We start from the raw sequence: 24490 nt of genomic DNA, 5'->3' as shown, positions 1-24490 counted from the left end.
GGGGCTGCAATCTGCCATCCTCCACAGCAGTGACCAAGTTCAATAATGGGTTGGATTTCCTTCCCACCTACCTCATCCCTCACATCGGTTTTCTGGAATCACTTCCTAAAATAAATCAACTGCACACAAGCCCTCAGCTCAGGTTCTGCTCTCTGGGGGGCCCACGCTAAGACCTTTGGACAGGACAGGGGAAAGTTCCCCTGAACGAGGATTTTAATTGTGAAGTTCAATGCATAAAAAATAGTTTTGTCTTTTTCACATGTGCACCTTTTACTTCTTTTATTTACTTAAAAAAAAAAAAAAGTTTGCATATTCCTCTAGAGCCCTGCAAAGCAGGCAGGGTAGGAGTTAGTAGTCCTTAAGGACCCTGAAACCAAAGCAGCTAGAACGTTTTGCACCTTGATTCTGGTTTCTAAATAGGGTGAATAAATCATTTAAATGAGACAAAGTAAAAAAAATCAAATTGAGTTTGTTTCACCATACCGTGCAGTAACAGAACCACGATGTCAGGGGAGAGGTCACAGTGTGAAGATCCGAACAGATCACCGGCTGCAACAACTGTTAGGGTGTTAATTTTTTTTCAGTGTCACAAATTGGTCAAAGGTTGTATTTTACTGGTTCCATTTTATGAGAAAATCGTGTTTTGGGGTATCATGAAGAGCTACTTTACGCCATGGGTTTTCATTGGTTACCTTCCTTTTGAGAAACCTCCTGGAACTTGCTCCCGTTACTTACAGCACGTTCATGGGTCTGAAGAGGGGTCTGTGGGGTGCAGTTGTTTTTAACTTTGAAATTATACTTTTTTCTTCACCCAAAAAGTGTGTATTTATGCAACGGAGGACAAAAATCAAACGCCACCAACATTGCCACCTAGAGGTGATAATTTATTGTTTTACCGTGACCCAGAAGAGAAATAACATAAAGAGATATTTATTACAATTCCCCACAATCTCCTTCCCCAACCTCCCTGCTCTAACATTCGTCAGACACCACCAGCTGCCTACAATGGACCACTGACTATAAATGCATGTAAATGTTATTGTGCTGCCATTTCTCGTGATGGAAACTTTAGTCCTCAATCAAGTTTTCAAATGATTTTCAATAGAGTTCCCTAGCTTTTAAAAAAAACAAACCACTTTTCTTTTTCCTTTAAGATTCTATTATTTATTCAAAGAAGCCTTCCTAGAAAGGTTAATGAGGATTTTAAAGGAACAAATTCAATTTAAAAATCACTTCTTGAACATCTACCAAGCATCTGGACTCTCCTAAGACTAGTGAAATGAGAAGCCAGGTTTAAACAGCAAGAAGTTAATTCTGCGGGTTTTACAAAGACACGTTTCTTCTTTTGCTCTAACTTATTCTAAACTAAGAAACTAGGGACTGACAGAACAGGAAAGGTTTGTCTTATCCAGTCTACAGATAAACAAGACAATGCCTGAGTTAGCTCTCTATATAGATTTAGGCTTATCATGTTGACCTGGTTGTAATCATCTATATTTAACTACAAGTTAATAAAAATACAGTATATTCATTTTAAAATAGTCGCTGATTTTGCTTGTAACCCCCCACCCTTACACTCGTATTATATTTAGACCAAGATTTTCCTGCACAATCACCATCTGCCTTCTCTCCCCTCCACCCCCCCACCCCGCGCCATCTATGTGTTTTCATGTAAGAACCCCTGTTACTAGCAGAAGCAGGTCTGAGCCTAACACGCTGTGTCCTCGCTAGGGCAGAAAGAAACCTTACTTAAACCGGTCAGAGGCTGAGGTGAGGAGGAAGGCGAGTGAGCACAAACACACCTGAGTCGGGGCGACTGCAACGGCCTAGTCTCTTCCCTGACTCAAGAAACTTAAAACCCAAATCTGAAACTGGAATGAAATCTGAGTTTTATAACCACCTTTCAATCACTCGCAGGTCTCATTTTTTTGTCTTAAAACACGCAGCCTCACTGCTTCAAGAGTGCTTGCTGAAGGGAGAAACTTGAACTTGAAGACCAATTAGCTTTGCTAATTAATTGCTAAGTAAGCCATGATTCTTTAAGTAAATGGAGGAGAAATCTCAAACATTAAAAAAAAAAAGCTGTTAAAGTAATAATGTTTAGAAGTCAAACCTCATGTCTCTCCTTATCTTCCACTGTTTTAGGATAAGAGAAAAACATGAGGTTTGTGGTATCCACTGTCAAACGGAACAATATGAAACCAAGTTCTCACATTAAGACATTCTGTCGTATGAGATGTCCAAAGTTACTTGTCCAACTTTTGTTTGACCTGCAGAATTGGAGATGGCTTAGCCTCCCTATAACTTCAAGTTTGATTTACAAAGCTTTGAAAAGTAAAACAGATAATTTCATCTTCAGATATAATAAAAAATTTGAATAGCAAAATAAGTAACTGCTTTTAAATGTACAGTAGTGTGTCCATTCTAAAAACAAAACCTAAACCTAGGTTAGGAAAACTCTGCAAATAATGCTTTTTATTAAACTCTCCAGTAGTAGTTGAAATAAAAATCTACTCTAACTTCTATGAAAAGATCTATTTATACCACTTAGTTTCCTCTTCTCTGACTCTACATTTCACTTTGCAACCTGCAGACAGACGTTCATTTGGTTTCCCAGATGGGGAACCCAGCCCCCTCATAAATATTTCTGAGAAGTTGCTCAGAGTGGGACACACAAAAATATGGCTCCTCTGGCAAGTATTGCTGTCACTGTTTGACTACATTTTAATACTGTTATTCCCATTACATAACAAATCTTCCATGAGGATGGTAGGACGAACCTGGTTAGCTAGCTTCAGATGAAGACACCAGGGTGACCAGACCCTGGAATAAAAGGTGATCAACTCTAGAGTAAAAAGGAGGAAAAAATTCCTTCACAGCTATGAATCTTTACAAGCCTTCTAATAATCACGGGAAGTAACTGGGTGCAGGGAAGGTACATAGAAGCACAGCCAAAGCGAATACTACACAACGCTTCTAAAGCCTTATCAGAAAAACTTCCTGCCATGTCAGGAACTGGATGTATTTGTGCCTATTTTCCAGGAAAGGGCCCATCCTGGCGTTCTGCTAACCCAAACTGCCTAAGCATAGAGTTAGTGGGTGAAGGAGGACCATGATTTACATGAGCAGGTCAGGTTAAGGGGTCCCACTGGGGCTTTCCAGTGCACTACTTTCGATTCCTGGAAAAGCCCCTCTTCCCCACCTCACAAACTCAGAGAACCCATTTTCTTCACCTGAAATGGTGAGCTGGCAGCTAAGAGGTCCACTTCCTGGCTTTGAAGAGAAAACGTGCGGGAAGCTGCAGATGTTTATAGGAACTGTTCCATTTTAGAGCCCTATTAACCTGTCTCTCTAAGGGATCTACTAATCTCTTCTGATTTGGTGAGCACCAAACTCTGAAGGTTTTCTCTCCTCTTCCCCTCCTCCGTTCTGTAAACCGACTTTTTGTCTGTAACCACATCAACTCCTTCACCACTCACTCCAGAAGTTTTGCTCTTTTGGAGTGATGTGTCTGTCAAATAGATTAAAATAAAATACATTACCTGTTTACAGGGAAAACACAGAATAACAACCAGGATTGAAGGTACAAAACACAAGACACTGACATTGTGGTCATACAAAATATACAGAAGTACCCAACATGAACAATTTTTTAACAATAATTTTTGCCTTCTTTTTAGCATTTCCCCACATTTTTTTCTTCTGTGGATCCTCTGGAGTTAAGATCGAGCTTCCTCTGCAGTGTTTCTGAAATTCATTACATGATTGGAACGTACTGACGGAATTCATTTTCAGTCCAAAGCAATGAGTGGCATACATGAAAGTTTTCCTCACATACAATATTAATAAAGTTTATTTACAGTGTAAGCTTTTGGATGCTAAGGGCTGAGATGTGATGAAAGGCTTTGCCATTATTTATCGCATTCTCGAGGTTCTTTTCTGGAATGAGTTTTCTGATGTTACATAAGACGTCAATGGTCTCACATATCAAATGCAGCGAGCTGTCTGTACACATTTAGCACAGTTTCACTTTTATGCCTTTAAACGAACACCAAGTGTCTTATATATCAAGATGCCTCAGAGATCTGTATTTTCAGGCTGGAGTCTTGCCTGCCAGGTGGAATACAAATTCCCCAAAATCTGAAGAATTTTACTTATCTTCCTGGCAGGTATATTTAAGGTATATCCTTCAAAAACCCTTCAAAAACTTCCATCAGGTCAACTAGCATGCTAATGATTAACTACGGGGTAGTTAACTTAAACTGTTAACAGGCTTCAGACCGTCAAGAACTTCTGAGTGTCCTGACACACTAATGAGATGTGGTGAGCCTTTCTGATCATGACCCAATTAAACTCTGCACCAAGCAGCTAATAAATGGACCGATATGAAAGGTTTTCATAAACAGACATAACCTGCTTCCCCCCCCCCCCGCCCAAAAAAAACACATTTTCAAATGGCTGCTTTCAGAAGTGCATCTGCTGAAGATATGAGGCAACTGCTACGGCTCCCCCTGTGGTCAGCACAGAAGAGAAACAGGAGGGCACAGGCTGGACTGAACTTTCCTTTAAAAACCAAAACCAAAACCAAAACCAAAACCAAAACCAAAAAAAAAAAATCCCCAAAAATGATGGCTGAATTAATGTCAGCATGGAGTTGTGGCTAAAAAAAAAGGCGGCGGGGGGGGGGGGGGGGCAATGTGGAACCCACCGAAGTTTGTTCCCTCCCTCTCCAGAACAGTCAGTGCTTTGAATAATGCCTGGGGTCAAGTGGCTCGCTGCTCAAGATGCTCCCCAGTGGCAAGTCTTTGCTGACGAGCACCAGCCATGAAGCCTCCACTGTGGCTTCCTCTCTGAAGAAAACCTTAAAAGCACTTCTTCCACCTTCACTGACTATAAAAAGCTATGCAGGTATACTCCTCTGGAGTATCTCTTTTGTTGGTCTGAAACTGGACGGACAGAAATAGTCTGGTCACCAGCGGACTTCCTTGAAGCTTCCTCACGCAATACTGACGGGACTGCTTAGAAGCTACAGGGGAGCTGTGGTCAGTCCCAGCTCTAAAGAGAGGCCAAAGAATTACTGCTGCGCAGAATTTTTAGTTCGGTCTGGAGCTGAGGCCACAATTGTCCCCACCTCACTGGTTCCCCATACAGCCATGCTGTCTCCCAGGCTTGAGCTGTTGGTCACTGAACAACGGTCAATGAGTTTTAGTTGTTTCTTGATGGAAAACCTCAAACTCTATGTGGGGTTCTCCCATGAGGGTGAGTCTTCAGGTCTGCTCTTAGTCTGTTCCTAAGTTCCTACTAAGTTCCTAGTCTGTCCACCATCATTTGCATGCTCTCAGGAGCAGAATCCTCTCTACCCAAGTCCCTGAGGACTGTCTATGTAGCACATGCTACCTGGGTCTCCTGTATGTGTATCTGAAAACCGCCTGCCATTAGCTTCCAGGCAGTCAATTGCTTCCTCCCGCACAGATGATGGAACAGATGAGTTTCAGAACCTCACCTCAGTCTTCAGGGATGAGAAACAGAAAAGACGCTGTGCAGTTCACCTACGATACACCTAACTGCGTCTCAGCTTGTTGGTGAGCTCCTCAGAGCAACAAACTTGCTTGATAATTTCCAGCTAACAATATCAAATGCTTTTGCAAAGCTTCTGGAAGGGGGGGGAAGGGCGGGAAATGCACTCTACGTGTTTCCTTTTTCTGAAAAGCAACAAAAATTACAGCTTCTGCACTATATTATTTAGTTACAATTGAGTCAGAAAGTGCCTAAATGATCAGCTGAATTAAGAGAATTCTGGCTAAGATCTTGTGCCACAGAAAGATGTCAAAAACTGACCTTAGTAAATGTTCCTATTTTTCTTAAAATGATGATAAAGTCATTCTGACATTCCATGGTATTTACTCACAGATTTGTGTTTAGGAAGTCTACACAGGCAGCTGGCCAGCGCCTTTCTTTTATATTCAGGATAAAAACAGCATCAGATCACAGAGCTTTCGCATGCCTTGGACACTGAAGGTCCTCTTCAGAAGTTGGGCCAGGCTACCATACTTCAGGTACTCATGATTCACACAGGGCTTTATCATAAGCATAGAAAGTCCTGTTAGAAGTCAGGTATAATGAGTGCGTCTTAGGTGTTCAGCACTGTGTCCAGCACTGATGGGGATGTAAATATATCCCCTAACGATCAAAGCATCTCTTTGCCAGGGGTGTGAGGGGTGGTGGTGATGAAAACTTTCATACACGAAGCAATGGAGGATTAAGACAGCATACAATCAAGTGCTAGCTTGTGGAGAAATGCATTTAGGAGTGCCATAGTGCTTTAGGGATTTCGAGAAGGGAGAGAAGGGTTTTGAATTATTGTTGCCATTTCAGTAGGATTTATCTCAGTGATGAGGATAGAGCCATCTACATTTGTTGCAGTCCTTTGGAACTGTAGACTGGTGCATGTACCCTCATTCAGGAAGAGCCAGAAATCTTTGGTTTGATACCGATCAGCACAGTCCTAGATTTCTATAGCTTTGGCAGGCTACCAGTGATCACACATATAACTTATCGTCTCTAGAACTAGTTTGAGCAGCATGTCCCAATGCAGTTTTTGTTTCAACTGCTCCTCTTCTTTGAGAAATAAGGGATAGCAAGATGCTGGCCAAGTAGGGTTTGTTTGCGGCAAGCAGCTTTAAACCTCAGTATCATTTTCACAGGGCCAATCTTAATCTTTCAATTCTGTATTGTGGTTGATGAGGCCAAGAGCGCCTTAAAAGGTATCCTCATTACTGAAAAGCTTGACGTTTTGCCGTTATGTGTGCTTTCGTCTTGTACGGAAGTATCATGAGGATTCTCCATGTGACTAGCTTTCCCTTGCAGGGGCTATGTGGAGGGATTACATGCCCACAGACTATGCAAAGGCAGAACACTGCTGATGTAGCTACAAGGATCCTTAAGTGTGACTTTTCCTTTTAATCTGTTGAGGCCACCTTTTTTTCCCCTCCGTGGCACACGTCTCTAAGGTAATTTTGGAAACAGAAGGGGGAAATAGCTTGTTGACAAATTCTTGCCTTACACGCAGCTTTTCAGGAATGCTCCAAAGGCATCAAGAGAGGCAGGGCTGTACTCAGGGGCTCGCTCTCTGGTGTGGATTCTGTGGTGCAGAGTGAGGGTCGAGCTCCGGGTGAAGGCCTTGCCGCACTTGGTGCATTTATACGGCTTTTCTCGCGTGTGAATTCTCCGGTGCAAGATAAGGTATGAGTTTCGGTTAAAAGCTTTTCCGCACTCACTACATTCATAGGGTTTTTCCCCCGTGTGGATCCGCTGATGTTTAGTAAGGTCTGAGCTCTGGCTGAAGGCCTTCCCACACTCGTTACATTCATAAGGTTTCTCTCCAGAGTGGATTCGCTGATGGAGAATGAGATTTGAACTGTGACTGAAGGCTTTGCCACACTCATTACATTCATGAGGCTTCTCTCCTGTGTGGATTCTCTGATGCAGGACAAGGTTTGAGTTAAGACTGAAGGCTTTCCCACACTCGCTACATTCATAGGGCTTTTCTCCAGTGTGGATTATTTTATGGCGAATAAGGCTTGAACTCCTCGTGAAGCATTTACCACATTCATCACATCTGTGGGACTTCGTTCCCGTTGGAACCTCTTCAGGGGCGTTAAAGTTTGAACTCAGACTAAAGCTTCTTCCCAATCCTTTGCCCTTCTCCCTTGGACCTCTCTCTCCCGTGGTGGGTTTTTTTTCCTTGACTGTAGCTGGCCCCGAATCTCTCTTTTCTCTTCCGGTTTTTTCCTCAGGGTTTCTCTGCTGCCTTTCTACTATTCTGCCCTGCTGTTCACGTTTCTCTGCAAAATCTTTCTGGAATCTTCCTGTTGTCTCCCCACGTGATGCTGAGTCTTCTGCGGTTTCAGCCTTTGAGGCTGACTCCTCATTCTCATTCCTGTTTTCACAACCTGACACAACAGAAAATACAAATAGCACTATTTTCTTTTCAACATGTGGGGTAATCAATCAAGTGACATGGTTCTCCAGGAAGCTTCTCAATGCCTGCGAAGTGGTCTCATAGTATCCATCGGGGATGAAATAGGAGAAAAACAGGGGAAGAGAATAGGGACAACAGGGAGCAGAGCTGCGGGAGGGGAGGGCAGGCTGAATGGAAGGGCAGCAGGGAGAGCACGCGGAGAGCACGGGAGTGTGCACCCGGGGGGAGCAGAGGGACAGGACCAGTTAGGGAAGGAAGGGATGAGGAATGCAGGAGGTCACCATTCACAGCTCTATGGCTGGTCACCCCATAATTAATTTGAAGGAATGTATGATAAAAAAATCATGTTCCATTTCTAATGTTAAGTATAAGTTTGAAAAAAGAGAATGGATAGGTCTCTCCAGAAAACAGTTAAGTGGTATTAGCACAAAGAAAAGCATATATTTAGTTAATAAAAGAAAAATGAATACTCCTCCAATTCTGTGAGCTTTTTACAAGTTCATGGTTAACAGACAAAACAAGGAACGCTGGACTCGGCAGGTTGCATGGGCCTTTAAGACACAGGAGTTTATCTCCCCCAGTGAGAGCAGCACAGAGCTGACAGTGCTCAATTATCAGAGATGAGGGTGAAGCAGCTGGTTAGGGGATTAGTAAGCGTAACTAGAACCTTCACTGACCACTGAGAATAACAGAGAACAGAAATGAAACTGAAAACAATTCTGGATATGGCCCATGATGGAGATAATGTAAAAAACCAAAATTTTACAAACGCAAAGCTGATCCTCTCATTCAGCAACCAGCACATTAAAACACTGGAATACACCTTTATTGTAGACTGCTAAATTCTGCATGTCATTATTTTTAAATAGAGATTTAAAATTGTTCAATAAACATGCACGTGTGTGTGCGTGTGTGTGTGTGTACATATCTATACTCATCTAGGGAAAAACCCCAGATATCCCAACCCTATTCTTTATTTTATTAAAAAAAATTTTTTAATGTTTTTTATTTCTGAGAGAGACAGACAGACAGCATGAACACGGGAGGGTCAGAGAGAGAGAGAGATACAGAATCTGAAACAGCCTCCAGGCTCTGAACTAGCTGTTAGCACAGAGCCTGACGTGGGGCTCAAACCCACGAATCGTGAGACATGACCTGAGCCAAAGTTTGATGCTTAACTGACTGAGCCACCCAAGCACCCCCTCAACACTACTCTTTACTTGGGCTTTAAGAATCCTTTCCAAGTGGGTCTGCACCATCCCAAACAGGCCTCCGAAAGAAATTATGGAGAGTTGAATAGAATCTAACCTCTGACTTTGGTGATGAAATCGCCATAAACACTGAACCACTCTTAAGTTAACGGGGAATTGGTCCTCTTCTTTTGAATTCCAAGCCCAAATCCTTAGTTATTTGGACAGTTCCCAAACTGTTTGAAGTTATCACAGGGTAGGTTAATACCCTGCTCATGAACACAGATCAGTTCTTCGGCTTAACCAGGAAACTATCACCCAGTTATATCTATGGTTCAAGACAAAACCTGAGGTTCCTTCTTCAGTCTCCTTCAGTGACACCCCCCCGCCCCCCGATCCCGCATTCCCCCAGGAAGAAGTCTCACTGTGGACCTTCCATGACACTATTTATTTGGGACCTGCTTTCATGTACCATCTTCCAGGGCTTGAGGTCTTACAGGGACAAATGGGAATGTTTGTCAATTGTGTCATTTTAACTTATCTGGATGATGTCTCTTAGAACTTCTTTTTGTTCTTACTACTCGTTCAGGAACAGACCTCTCCACAGAAGATGAGCATTAGGTTTGGAAACTGGGAATCCTAATCATAAGGGAAGTAACAGGCGCAAGTTCACGAACTGCACAAAGCTGTTGTGGAGCTGTGCTCGCAGGATGGAAAAAGATAGAAAGCCCAGGGGAGGATGCTTGGTAAGTCCAGGAACGTGGTCCTAGATTATGACTGGACCAAAGATCAGATCTCACCAGGACCTAACAGGAAATACAGATTCTACCCCATCGACAGAGGCACCTACATTGCAACCCACAGGGACCAGAGAAGAATCCTAGGATCAGAGTGGTTGAACAGGTGAGGAGTCAGAACTCAAAAGTATTTAACTATTTCTCATTTCTAAAGCAAAAACTACCAAAAGGAAAAAACCCACTTGGAATCAGGAAATCACAGATCAGGCCTTGGGGGCTAAATGAACAAAATCACGCTCCTTCTCTTAACTGACCTGAAAAAAGGGGCTCAGTAGTCTCTCAATCCTTATCAACTCTCAACTGACCACATCCGAGATCCCATAACAAAAAAAAAAAAAAAGACGCGAAACAATCTTAGGCAATAATCCTGCATTAGTCTTACCCTGGGAAAACACGTTCCCATAATTCTCCTGCCTGTTGTCCCTACTGAGATTCCTCCGAGCCAGGTTCTGACATCCCCATTCCTCCAGGATGAGGGACACGGCCATGTCCTCGATCTTCACCATTGCCTGAAATAATATGAGAGCCCCACACTCAGTTCCCCCAAAGCTCAGGGACAATCCCATCACCCAAACCTGGAGTCAGGGACAGAGTTGAATGCAAACCTGCAGGATGCTGGGAAAGAAAAGGTGACCATAAGGCTCTGGTGGATGGGGTCGGGGGGACTGGGGCTACTCTGTGGGTAGGAGCATCAAGATTGTGTCCTGGGTGGAGAGGGCTAAAAGAGCTCCAGGAAGAGAGGCAGACATGAGGGTCTCAGGAGGGCAGAGGGGCCCACAGCTCACCTGGGAATCTGCCGTGAATAGTGCAGATGCCATCGCCTGGTCTCTGGGACTCCCCTCGTGATGAGGGGCAGGAACGTGGGTGGCAGGGAGAGCTGAGGGAGGAGAAAGGAGCTGTGAGTGAAACCAGCTCTGTGCTGGGCCTCCCCTCCAAGAAGGGCCCGGGGCACTCTCTTTCCTGCACTAGCATATTCAACGTTCGGTGTTTTAACTACAGAATAGTTAACTACAGAGAGCCTAACAAAGAAAAAGACTTTTAGGCAGGAGCCACAAGGCATCATAAAAGGGTCCTTAAAATTACCTGGTCCAATCCCTTTAGTTTATGAGGGGGAATTCAAGCCCTGAGAGGGTAAATGACTTGTCTAATGTCACAGAGTTAAGAATGGCAGAGCCAGCTTCCTATTCTCAGCTATGGATGTGGGTAATTCAGTCCGTGATTCAAGTTTGGCTCACAATTTAATTTTCTGCAGTCCAAGGAACCAGAGCATCAGAATTTCATTGAGTTGTGAAAAATATTAACATGAGTACTAACAATCTTTCATAGTAATGTCTCAGAATGCAGGGTACCAAGGGAGTCTTTTCTGGCCATTTTTTTGTGCTCCTACTTTTCTCCCTCCCTTAGCCACAGTTTTCTGACAAAATGCATACATGGTTCAAATGTCTACAAGACATTTACAAGTACATAAAAGTGTGGGTTGCCACTGATCTAATACAAGACATCAATCAGATGATCACACGAACTGCAACGTGTAAGTACAACTACACAAATTTCTAAACCGCAAAATTAAAATCTTCCCATGCCAAGAAATATGAGATTTGGAAGTGTTATTGGATAAACAGATGATACTACTGAGCTGCAAAGATAGAAGAAAAATGAATTTGAAACTGAACCCTCTAACTATTTCAGACCACGTGGTTAGAAGACAAGCCACAGCAAAAAGTGCAAAAAGAACAAGTATCTAGCATTTTAGCCTTCCGAGAACTAGGAAGACTCTAGAAGAGGGGTAGTGCCAAGAGGGATTTGAGGATAAATGCAAATGCTGAATTCTCTGAAAATCTATTTACTAAGTATCAATGGTAGGTGTCAGGGTCTCTAAAGCTGCTACTCTGGGGACAGAAAGCTCTAATCTGGCACTTAAAACTAAAAACACCCTCTTCAATGTTCTGATTCCCCCCTTCTGAAGTGTGGAGAGACCTCGCAACCCCTAGATAGGACAGTGGTAGATCAAACATCACCATGCACACTGAGTTACACAGATTTCTCCAGCACGCAGAGAAAGGTTTCCTGAAGCTCTAATATTCACGCCCTAAATGCCATCACAAAAACACATTGGATAAGGAATGTGCCTTTGTCAACTCTTCTCAAACAACCAGACTTTTAGTATATTATTGTTTTTAGAGATGTTCTATATACCTACTTTGATTTTTATGTTGGATAAAGACATTAATATGTCCCTCAAAGGAAAAAAAATTCAAACTGATTTTTATTTATATGACCCTGAAATGATTTTTTTCCTCATGTTCCTCACAAAAAAACAAAATATTTTTTCCACTCTTTCTTCACTTTTTGAAATGTTTGGAAGCAAGAAAAAGACATTATACAACATTCCTACACATTTTAAATAAAATGAATTTTAAAAAACGACCCTTTTCAAGGCAACTTAAGACATTAACAAGAGTGTTTCAAAACCCAGGCTGGAAACATATTACTTCTTTCTGGATTTTTCCTGTTAAAAACATCTGCTGGGCATCCAAAAATGGCTAACCATTCCAAGAATAACGTAATGTCCACCCCAATTTTATTTACCTTCTCAGTAACATTACCTCCTAAGGTTGAGCTGTAAGTTTCGTTTCCCCCAATATTTAGTAATAATGACAAAAATGTGTAATGATTAAAAAAGAAAAACAAACATATTTTAAAAAATTTTTATTACAGGCCCTCAGCAACACAGAGATAGCACCCAGACAGTTTGCTTTCCCCCACATGAAACCTTGCTTCTTACCCCGTGACTGCAAGAGGCGAGGCTTCCGAGATGAATGCTTGAAAGACTGGGTGGCCTCCTGATGAAGGTCAAAGCTCGAGGACTCCTGCACTGGATCCAGAGGCACCATGCCCCTGGCAAGCATCTCAGGCCCATGAACTTGACCTGGGACCTGAGGACAAACAGTGGGCTTGTGGGTAAATCACTTTTTAAACAGGAGTTTAAACAAGCAAAAAGATGGTACGCATAGTGAATGGGTGCAGGGGAAGGAGGCCAGAGCGCCTCTTAGCATCCAAGCGGAGCAGAAAGAATAACCGCCACAAAGACCACCAGTGCCAGCTTCAAACTACAACTCTCTCTTTGCTCCAGGCTTACAGCCCAAGTGCTGATTACACAGAATAGGTTTGACCCTCTTCTTACCTGCTGTCCTGACAAATCAAGCTCCAAATCTTCCAGAAGGGTCACAGCCTCCTCCCCACTATCAGGACGGTACTCCTGCAGCCAGACTTGGAGCTCCTTGGGCAGGATGGAGAGGAACTGCTCCAGTACCAGCAGCTCCAGGATCTGCTCCTTGGTGTTAATCTCTGGTCTTAGCCACTGATGACAAAGTTCCTTCAGTCGACTCAGAGCCTCTCGGGGCCCAAAAGTGTTTTGGTAACAGAAGTGCCTGAAACGTTGGCGGAAAATCTCTGGATCAGGAGGAGGCGTCTCCTGCAGGCTGGAATCCTGCCCCCACATGTGCTCTTCTTCATCTTCCTCTTCTACCTTCACTATTACGATACCATCCTTCTCCTGGGCAGCCTGTGGGGACAGACCTGTGGCTTCCCTGGATTCTGCAGTCATCATTCAGGCTCAGGGAACTGACTTGATCCAAACAGGGACTGTACTTTCCTTTCTGTTCTAGATGTTTTCTGATATGCTTCGGTACTGTTCCTGACATAGTAAACAAAATTATTAGTGCCTTTATGAAAAGTGACCTGTGTCAATACATCATACAAGGCTGCACACATCAAGGCACTGAAAATGTCTCTGAATAGCAAAAGAAAAAACAAAGCCTCCAGAGTCGTACTGTTTTCACTGTCACTTTTATATGTTAAGGCTTGCAGAGAGAGGGGTGCCTGGTTGGCTCAGTCGGTAGAGCATGTGGATTATGATATTGGGGTTATGAGTTTGAGCCCCATGTTGCATGTAGAGATTACTTAAAAATAATTTTTTTAAGTTTATTTATTTACAGAGAGAGAGAAAAAGTGGTGGTGGGTGGGGGGAGAATCCCAAGCCGACTCCACATTGTCAGTGCAGAGCCTTAGGTGGGGCTTGAACTCACGAACCATGAGATCAGACCCAAGCCAAAATCAAGAGTCAGGCACTTAACTGACTCTTGTTATAAATAACTGAGCTATAAATAAAATCTTAAAAACAGAAAAAGATTGCAGAGAGAAACCAACAGGCCAATTCCACCCTTAGGGGGTGTCCTTGAGTCTGAATACCTAACCTCCAGGACAGCAGCAGGTTACACCACCATGATTCTACAGTGTGCAGCCCAGAGAGAGAGCTGCGTGTTGGCAGGGTGCCAGGTACCAGGCTTCAAGCAGTACGTGCATCGTCTTATCTCCGCACACAACAGCCCTAGCAAAGAGCCACAGCCACCGGTGCCATTTTACAGATGGCATGTTGCAAACTAACATAGCACCCTCCCTTGGTTAAATGCCGAACCGTCACATGTCACAGAGTGCGTCCCAAAGAAAAAGTGGGAGCCTCCCTCCTCCAAACAGAGGGCTGCCAAAGTTCTCTCACTTCACTTGTTCACTCTTAGGTACTGTGGTATTTCCCGGTTTATCAGAGACCAATTATGTGGAATAATGGATTGTTTTATCCAGCTTGAACTAATCTTGCCTTCATGAAAAAGACAAGTACAGGAGCAGGCAAACTGGGTGACAGGGTTCAAACGATAGACTTCCCCAGGTCTTAAATAAATAAATCATAGGAATATAATGTACAACACAGGGACTACAGTGAATAACACTGTACTGCATATTTGAAAGTTGCTAAGAGATCTTAAAAACCGTCATCACAAGAAAAAAAAATGTGACTGTGGTGACAGATGTTAACTAGATTTACTGTGGTGATCATTTTGCCCAAATATCAACCCATCGTGTTGTACAGCTGGAACTAATACAATCTTATATGTCAATTACATCTGGAAAGAAAGAAAAAAAAAAAAACCAAGCAGCTTAAAGACTCCGGCAGAAAAAGCACAATTGGAGGAAATACAAACGGTGGAAACACATGTGAAACAAGAAAATGGCACAGATGAAGCTTCCATCTAGAGCAAGGTTTTACTCTAACAGATTAGTGGGTAAAAATCAATGTCAATCTAATCAAACAAGAACTCAACCAGTAAGTGACATAGCAGCCGCTTAAAAAAAAATAAAAGTGTATGCAGGGAAATACTGTTACATAATTGTAACTGCCAGAGATGATACTAAGTATCCTGGACAAACCTTCTCATCTGTAACATTTAAAAAACTTGTAAATACTTTCTATACTGTATAAAATCTTCCAAATGAAGAATTTTAGGGTCTTGAAAGTCTGTTTTTGTGTTTTTCAAAGAGAAGATTTTTTTAAATTATTTATTTATTTATTTATTTTTTAATGTTTTATTTATTTCTAGGAGAGAGAGACATAGTGAGCAGGGGAGGGTCAGAGAGAGAGGGAGTCACAGACTGAAACAGGCTCCAGGCTCCGAGCTGGCAGTCAGCACAGAGCCCGACGCGGGGCTCGAACCCACAAACGCGAGATCATGACCTAAGCGAAAGTTGGACGCTTAACCGACTAAGCCACCCAGGTGCCCCGAGATTTTTTTTAAATGTATATTTTGAGGAGACAGAGAGCGAGCATGAGTGAATGCACAAGCAGGAAAGGGGCAGAGAGATAGGGAGAGAATTTGAAGCAGGCTCCATGCTGAGTGTGGGGCTCGACCCCACTGTGATATCATGACCAGAGCCTAAATCAAGAGTCTGAGGCTTAACCAACTGAGCCACCCAGGTGCCCCAAAAGTCTGTTTTTTAAAAAACCTAAAACAGGGGTGCCTGGGTAGCTCAGTTAGTTAAGCTTCAGACTCTTGATTTTGGCTCAAGTCATGATCTCATAGTTCATGGGATTAAGCCCCGAGTCAGGGTCTGCACCACTGTCAGTGTAGAAGCTGCTTGGGATTCTCTCTCCCTCTATCTCTGCCATTCTTCCCCTGCTTGCATGTGCTTGCGCTTGCTTTCTGTCAAAATAAATTTTAAAAAACTTAAAAAAAACCCTAAAACACCTTTGATTCTTTTTTAAAGTTTATTTATTTTTGGGAAAGACAGAGGCAGTGAGAGAGAGAGAGAGAGAGAGAGAGAGAGATATGGGGGGGAGGGGGAGAAGGAGAGAGAGAGAATCCCAAGGAGGCTCCATGCTGACAGTGGTGTAAAGCCTGACATGGAGCTCAATCCCATGAACCGTGAAATCATGACCTGAGCTGAAATCAAGAGTCGGATGCTTAACTGAATGAACCACCCAGGCACCCCTTTTTTTTTTTTTTTAACTAGATTCTATGTCCAACATGTGGCCTGAACTCACAACCCCCAAGATCATGCTCTACTGACTGAGCCAGACAGGCATGCCACCTTTTGATTATAAGGACAGATGGTTTAAGGGTATGAAAAATGGAAATGTACTAGCTGAATTTCAACAACAAAAATTTTGCATGGTGACTAGGACCAATCATGAGCTACTAAGCAGAAGTGACAATGTGTTTCTTCCATCTGAATTGACAAATCTTTGCGAGGTATCTTTTTCATCTCAATGGCATCAAATTCAAGTTTTAGAGACAGAGCATTCAACTGCTGTATCATCCAAAGCCAGGAACTTTAAACTAGAAAGCATTTTTAATTACATGGCTCTCATTTAAAAAAATTTTGGTAATTCTGGGAGAAAAAGGATCATATACAATTAAAGCACAACAATAATTTTCAATATCACAATTAAATGTATTCTTGTTTTATTATACAAAATGCTGATATAATAGTACATGTATACAATTTTTATAAGTAATTTTTAAAGATAGGAATGTGTCCAAAAAAAAAAAAAAAAAAAAAAAACCTGGGAGGGAATTTTTTTTTTTAATTGAACGCTTCACCATTTTGCATGTCATCCCTGTGCAGGGGCCATGCTGATCTCAGCATCATTGATATTTGACCACATGTGCTGCCGAAGCGAGCACTAGCGACGAGTGTTTTAGTCTGAGATTTCTCACAGGGTTGGTTTTTCTATCTTACTTTTTTTGTCCTTAGAAAAATCAAAATCCTTATTAAAGTAGCAGACTCTAAGAACAATAAAGAATGTTACATTCCAAAAGGCTTTCTATAGACATAGAAATAAAAAGAAATGTGGGAATTCAGTCATTTTTTTCCAGTGATTTTAAGCTAGTCAAGTCCAGTGCAAATGATCCCCCAGTCCTTCTGCTGATTCCTTTCAAACCGGTTTTACACCTCACCTTCTTTGCTGCAGTAAAAAGTTTTCTTTTTTTTAAAGTTTTAAATATTTATTTCTGAGAGAGAGCGAGCAAGCATGAGCAGGGGAGGATCAGAGAGAGGAGACACAGAACCTGAAACAGGCTCCAGGCTCTGAGCTGTCAGCACAGAGCCCGATGTGGGGCTCGAACCCACGAACCATGAAATCATGACCTGAGCTGAAGTTGGACGCTCAACCGACTAAGCCACCCAGGCACCCCAGTAAATATGTTTTCCAACTTCAGAGAAGTCTTAGTAAAATCCTTACGGCTAATTTCCTAAATATCTCTCTTTCCAGAGCTACAATATGCCAAGTGTCCTCCTAGATGGAGGGGGATACAAAGATGAGAAGCAGGATTCCTATTTTTACATAAATAATTAGAGTACCAAGCAGAGGGTACCAACTGTTCTAAGGAGGTTTCAACATCAGCACTAGAGGAGCCAGGGAAGTAACGGATGTGTCAACAAGGCCGCATCTGGGAAGAGACAGGCCTGGAGCCAGGGCATGGGAAGAGCCAAGACCCCCATAGGAGAGCTGCCCCCACAGGAACAGGCCAGCCCAACAGATCACTCTTTTGCCTGACATCTTCCCAACCAGAGACCAAATCATTCCCGTAAGCTTGTTTCTTCAATTTCATTCTGAAAAGTCAGAAGAAAGGCTACCTTGTCCTGCTGCGCCCCCACAATTATTTTCTTCCACCCTAAAGCAGGCTTCCTATCTGTGACTAATGCCACGTCCCGAAGTCTCTCTACCTTCGATCTCTCCCAGGTCCGGTACGAACCAAGCAAGGTCAGTGCCGTATTGCCAAAGTATGCTTCCGGGCATCTCTTTCTCCCTAATTAGCTTCAGTGAATCCTTGGTATCTATCAATTTATGGTTCAAAGAACAGACCCTACTCTACTTTTCTAGTCTTCTCTTCCTCTCCTCTTCTTGGTAGTGACCCCCTGTATTCCAGCCTATCAGGCCATTCATGCCCCCCAAGCACAGGATGTGATATTCCATCGTCACACTTTCGCGGTGAACAGATTTCTTCCATGTCAACTCTGTTGGTCAAATTTTTACCCACTCTTCAAAATGTAAAATGTCTGCCGTTCCACATTAAATAAGCTACTTTCCTCTTTCAAACACCCTCAATACTTTCTCTGTTCCTACTTATGCCACATATATTCTCCTTGTATTATCGTTATTTGGGTTGCGGTTCCGATCACCTCCCAACCAAAATTTAAACCCTGAAAGACAGAGACTCTTGTCTTCTTTGTACTTCTCCACTCGAGAACTTGGAAGTTTATATCTGTTAAACTGAGTAGAAGAGGAGCTACTCAAAGTATTACCGTTTCTCCTGCCACTTCGTGTTTCCATCTAGTGGCAATTAGCGATCAGATATTCTACTAATACCTCATTCACCAAAGCTCAGAATCTCACCTTCCTGGATTCCTCTCCTGACACACATTCAGTCTCCAAGCACCAGGGAGAATTACCTAGTTCTGTCAGGCCTGGCTTCCTTTCTTTGGTTTCCCGTTTCACTCCCCTTCCCCTACTTCATCTCCTACCTTACAAAACCTCTATAGCTTTCTTTATTCTTTCTTTTCTTTCTCTTTATTTTTTTAAAAAAAATTTTTAAATTTATTTCTAAGAGAGAGAGAGAGAGAGAGAGAGACAGCATGAGCAGGGGAGGGTCAGAAAGAAAGGGAGATACAGAATCTGAAACAAGCTCCAGGCTCTGAGCTGGCTGTCAGCACAGAGCCTGATGTGGGGCTCGAACTCACGAACTGTGAGATCATGACCTGAGCTGAAGTCGGATGCTTAACCAACTGAGCCACCCAGGTGCCCCTCTTTCTCTTTAAAAAATGTTTATTTTTTTATGTTTATTATTGAGACAGAGAGAAACAGAGCATGAGCGGGGGAGGGGCAGAGAGCGGGGAAGACAAAGAATCTGAAGCAGGCTCCAGGCTCTGAGCTGTCAGCACAGAGCCAGACACAGGGCTAGAACCCACAAAATGTGAGATCATGACCTGGGCCAAAGCCAGATGCTCAACCAACTGAGCCACCCAGGCACCTGTTTGCGGGGGAGGGTCAAAGAGAGAGAGAGAGGGAGACACAGAATTGGAAGCAGGCTCCAGGCTCTGAGCTGTCAGCACAGAGTCCAACATGGAGCTCAAACCCACAGACCATGAGATCATGACCTGAGCTGAAGCCGGACACTTAAACGACTGAGCCACCCAGGCGCCCCTAAACCTCTACAGCTTTCCAGTCACCACCCTCCAGTACCTGGTCTCAGTTTCCCCTCAAGTTCACTGTCAGCATCAATTTCTTCCCCTCTCCTGCATAAACCTTTTCCATCCACAAAAGGAGTAGCTCCTAAATATGCCTTGGATTCTGATCGCCATCCTTTTCTCACATCACAGTCGATGTCTGGGACTTCCTCTCTCAGTTTTCTTGGCCTTTTCAAATCCTACGTATTCTTTAGAGTTTAGCTAAAATGCCACTTGCCCCTCATCGCTGTTCAAGAACATTCATTCAGGGGCAGAATGGTTAAGAACTGATATTCATTGAGTGTTTCCATGTACAGATATTAAATACTTCACAGAATCATCTTAGCAGGGAGCTAGATGATCATCTCACTTTACAACGACAGAACTAAGGCTTACTGATGTTAAATAACATACCCAAGGTCATGCAGCATTTAAAGGGTGGAGGCAGGATTTAGGACCCCTCAGTTCAAGCTCTAGGCATCATGCCAAACTCTTTCTGTCCCAACACGTGGGGTAAGGAAGAACTTCTTGTACATACATATTCTTTCCCAGAGGAAAGCCTGTGAAGGATCACCTCCCAGGAATGGGCCTCATCTGTCATCTGTTTTCACCAGGGAGCTGTGTGGCTAAGGAGACGCAGCAGGAGACACACGTAGGAATCATCTCAAATCTAACCAGGGGTAACTGAGCAGGACTGGTGCAGAAATTAGCCTAGCATCAGAAAAATTTTCATATTTTTACGAGAATTTTATTCTGTCTCGGCTATATAAAGGAGACTAAAGGAAAGGAAGCTTGATTTGTGCCCACACCAAGGCCAGAGTTTTAATGACTGGGATACTTCTTAGGGCACCTGGCTGGCTCAGTTGGCGGAGCATCTAGGTCCTGATCTCAGGTTGTGAGTTCAAGCCCCACATTGGGCATAGAGCTTGTGTGGGGAAAAGAAAAAAAGTGGGATGTTTCTTGGGTCAGTGGGATCAATAGGAAGAGACTTTGAGCAGGAAGTGAGACCCAAAGGGGGCAGAGATGAATACTCTGGTTTCTCTTCAGATCGAATAAATCTTTCGCCTTTTACCAAAGGGGGCAGAGATGAGGGCATGGGCACATTCCCTCTTCCCCCAGTTATGAGGCCCTCTCCCCCATCCCTCAACATTTCTGCTCCCACTCAGGGAAAGAGAAAAGTCACAACAGCAGTGGAAAGGGCTGGGTTTATTCTGGGTTTCTCAAATGATCTGAGCAAACAATCTTTCCTCCTCTCTCTAAACTTCTAGCCCAAATACTCTCTGCTAAGCGTCTGCCATGCAAGTTATATTTCTTTCTCTGTAATTTAATTGTTCATGCCTTCATCCTCAACTGGACTAATTGCTAACGTAGGTTTCTTCATTTTTTGAGTTATTTTTTAAAGTAAGCTCTATGCCCAACATCGGGCTCAAACCCAACACTTAAAGATCAAGAGTAACAGGCTCCATCAACTGAGCCAGCCAGGTGCCTCAGGGTACACTTCTTTGTACCTCTTAGACCACTTAGTAGGATTCTTTGCAAACATCAATTTTAAAGAAATGCTTGATTGAATTTACAGTGTGAATTTTTTTTGCTCACTCATACAGCACTCAGTACAGCCCTCGAATTAGCCCCAGGGGCAACTTGAAAAAGCTTCAATAAGCTACCCTACCACTTACCACCTGATCATTTTACGTAAGTTAATATCTCTCTGCATTTGTGCAATGGGGATTAAAAAAAAACTTTATTTTCCTCAGAGTTGTGATGATTACACGAGTTAACATATATAAAGCACTTTAAACAGTGTCCAACATTCAGTAGGCAGAAGTACCTTAATTGTTTTCCACAAACTTAAGAGCTATGACTGTCCTTTCCAATTTTCAGCGGGCTTAAAACATTAAGCAACAGGAGAATTCCTGTAACAGTGAAAGCGGCACAGGTTGGAGTATCTAACTTCTAGTCTCCCACAAATAAGTTACACATCCCTGAGTGAGTTAATCAACCTCTCTGAAACTTGGTATCCTTATCTGTCAAATGGGGGAGGGGAGCAGAAGACTACCTCTGGGGTCCCTCTGAGCTGAAAAACATTCTGACACCCTACCCGATTTAGATAAGATTACCCCCAGCCACTGGTTCTCACCAAGGATAAATACCAACGATTTTCTTACAAAAAGGGCTTGGAGTTACAAGCTTGGTTTATTTCAAAGGCTATTTTCTAAGCAGGCCAGTATCTCTTCCAGGGCACAGTCTTGAAAGTTTAAACAAACAGCACCCTCCCTTCCCCTTTCTGAACAGAGTTTTAAATTTTTTAAAAAAATTTTTAAGGTTTTTTAAAAATTTATTTTATTTTTTTATTATTTTATTTTTGTTTTGTTTGTTTATTTTTGAGAGAGAGAGAGAGAAGCGTAGGTGCGCAGAGGTGGGACAGATAGAGAGGGAGACAGAGGATCTGAAGCGGGGTTCCATGCTGACAGCAAAAAGCCCAACGCGGCGTCTGAACTCAGAAACCCCTAAGATCATGACCTACAACAAAATCAGATGCTTAACCAACTGAGCCACACAGGCACCCTGTTTTGTTTTGTTTTGTTTTGTTTTGTTTTGTTTTGTTTTGAGAGAGGGTGAGAAAACGCGCCTGAACAGGGAAGAGGGGCAGAGAGAGAATCTCAAGAAGGCTCCATGCTCAGTCTGGAGCCCAATATGGGGCTCGATCTCACAACCCTCAGGTCATGATCTGAGCTGAAATCAAGAATCAGTCAATCAACCAAATGAACCACCCAGGCGCTCTAATTTTTTTTTTAATATAAAAAAATCTCCCTTTAAGAGACAGCCAGCTACCCAGAGAATACCAATACTACCTCAGAATGAAAAGGTAAAATTTAACACACCACTCACCTGTATTTAGAAGCAATATAAAGTTAGAAAAAAAAATTAATGTTTAGATCAAGTAGATAATCAGCAAGAGTATGTGTATTAAGTAGCTAGCTTCCTTGTTGGTACTTTAAGACTGGGGAAAACTGCCTGAAATAATGAATGGGTATCTTGCACAGTAATTCAGAGACAACATAAACTTGGAGATACATTCTAGGGCAAATTATCCTTATGGTTCCCTTTGTAATAAAGCTATTTCTCCACATATGGCCAGCATATATACTAACAGTACTTTGTTGATTTGGTTACAATGAATTCTCTACAATTCAATTCAGTATTTACGGACCACCTCCAATCCGCCTAGCACTGGCCTGTACAATAAATGCTTTCTTTGGTCCCAGGCCATGTAACAGCCACTCTCTATAATGAAAGTATCTTATTGTGTCCTGGAGGCACTGCAGGAAAGGGGCAGGGGTGGGGGGGGGGGGAAGCGCAGTGTCAGGCTAAACTGTAGCTTAATTTTTTTCTATTGCATTGACCAAAGACCAAATCAAATAATTTCAAAGTGAGAAGTCCTTTTCGGAAAATCGAGTTAATTTTATTGATGACAAAACTGAGAGCTGGAGAAGAGTTCTGCATTATCCAAGGTCACTCGGGCAATCACTCCTAATGGCCTGGTGCAATTTCCACAAAGTCCCTTCACTCTTCACCCACTCTAAGACAAGCAGAGTTAACTACCCAAAACGGGGGGGGGGGGGGGGGGGGAGAAGCCCGACGTAACCTTCTGGACATAACCATTTTTTAAAGTCTTCAAAAGACTTTTAAAGAGAAAGTGGGATGTACAAAATCTCTACCATATCCGAACTACGTCTTTATCCACTCTAAGCTACCAATACTCTTCAATCACCTCTCGCGGGTGGGGTGAGAAGCAGGTGATCTGGAGACACGTAAGCGGCACCTCAAAACGTGCCCATTACTCAGTCTTCCGCATTTTTCACCTCGAGGCCCTGAAGGACCCCCCCCCCCCAAAAAAAAAAAAATCCCTCACTGGAATCAAAGCAAATGGCGACGAAGGACGGGCAGTAAAATCAGACAGGGTGGGCTCGCTCGCGACCCGGTTCTCAGAAACGTCAAAGGACGATGACGACACTGCGGATGAGGGGACTGGAAGGGGTCCACAGACGGCTTCTCCCCAGAGATCCGGGTACCCCTGGCCACTAGACCCTCGCCCCCTCCCCGCCTGGACCGGGGGGCGGGGCGGGACGTCTCCCAGGGGAAGGCGCTTCCAACCACCGAGCCAAGGGAGGGACAGGGGTTTGGACTCTCTCCACACTCCGCCTGGGCCACCTGGAGGGGACCCCGGGGCCTCAGCTGCAGAGCCCACCCTCACGCACACACCCGGCGGCCCCGCCCGCCCTCCCCTGAGGCCGGCCCCAAGTCTCACCGTGAGCCCCGGGAGCAGCCAGGGGGTGCTGGGCGAGAATGGGGAGCTGACTCTGGGGCTCAGGCCGGCCGAAGGGCGCTGCACACGGACCTAGGCCCTCCCGACGCTTCGACACAGACACAATGAGTCACAAAGGCCGGAAGTGTGTCAGCATCTCGCCTTCCGGGACTGCGCTGCACTTCCGGGTCCTCTCTAGCAGCGCAGGAGGATTTTGCTTCTCGGTTCCCAAGTCTCAGGACCCCTCCCCTTGCCCTCTGTGATCAAGCCTCCAGTCTTTTTTTTAAAAAATAGCTTATTGTCAAGTTGGTTTCCATATAACACCCAGTGCTCCTCCCCACAAGTGCCCTCCTCCATGCCCATCGTCCCCCTTCCCCTACCCCCACCCCCATCAATCTTCAGTTTGTTCTCAGCATTCAAGATTCTCTCATGGTTTGCCTCCCTCCCTCTCCCTAACTATTTTTCCCCTTCTTCTCCCCCACGGTCCTCCGTTAAGTTCCTCCTAATCCTCCTATACGTGCAAACATATGGTATTTGTCCTTCTCTGCCTGACTTATTTTGCTCAGCATAACACCCTCAAGGTCCATCCATGTTGCTACACAAGGCCAGATTTCATTGTTTCTCATTTCCATGGAGTATTCCATGGTATAGATAA

The 24490-nt window shown here is 43.6% G+C and overlaps 1 protein-coding gene and 1 non-coding gene across 2 annotated transcripts; both read right to left on the bottom strand.

Annotated features, from left to right (window-relative positions):
• Nucleotides 1-859: 859 nt before the first annotated feature.
• ZKSCAN1 (zinc finger with KRAB and SCAN domains 1) lies at nt 860-23949 on the bottom strand. The gene is made up of 6 exons (XM_039223716.1): nt 23839-23949; nt 13153-13665; nt 12754-12904; nt 10754-10845; nt 10351-10477; nt 860-7952 (listed from the first exon to the last, which is right to left on the bottom strand). The coding sequence occupies exons 2-6, from the start codon at nt 13576-13578 to the stop codon at nt 7060-7062; spliced, it is 1689 nt and encodes a 562-aa protein (XP_039079647.1). The 5' UTR covers nt 13579-13665; nt 23839-23949; the 3' UTR covers nt 860-7059.
• On the bottom strand, nt 16884-16987 carry LOC120225542. Its single transcript, XR_005526827.1, has one exon. It is a non-coding gene; the product is annotated as a U6 spliceosomal RNA (small nuclear RNA).
• Nucleotides 23950-24490: the final 541 nt, after the last annotated feature.

Source organism: Hyaena hyaena, unplaced genomic scaffold, assembly GCF_003009895.1.
Source record: "Hyaena hyaena isolate Hyena2069 unplaced genomic scaffold, ASM300989v1 scaffold_1438, whole genome shotgun sequence".
Taxonomy (NCBI): Eukaryota; Metazoa; Chordata; class Mammalia; order Carnivora; family Hyaenidae; genus Hyaena; species Hyaena hyaena.
This window is presented reverse-complemented; position numbering and strand designations above follow the sequence as displayed.

Excerpts from the sequence above, each read along its gene's own strand:
- ZKSCAN1 (XM_039223716.1), bottom strand. The coding sequence starts at position 13,578 with ATGATGACTGCAGAATCCAGGGAAGCCACAGGTCTGTCCCCACAGGCT. Across the intron at positions 10,478-10,753 it reads TATTCACGGCAGATTCCCAG|GCAATGGTGAAGATCGAGGA; the intron begins GTGAGCTGTGGG and ends ATATTATTTCAG. Across the intron at positions 7,953-10,350 it reads TGGGAACGTGTTTTCCCAGG|GTTGTGAAAACAGGAATGAG; the intron begins GTAAGACTAATG and ends CTGTTGTGTCAG.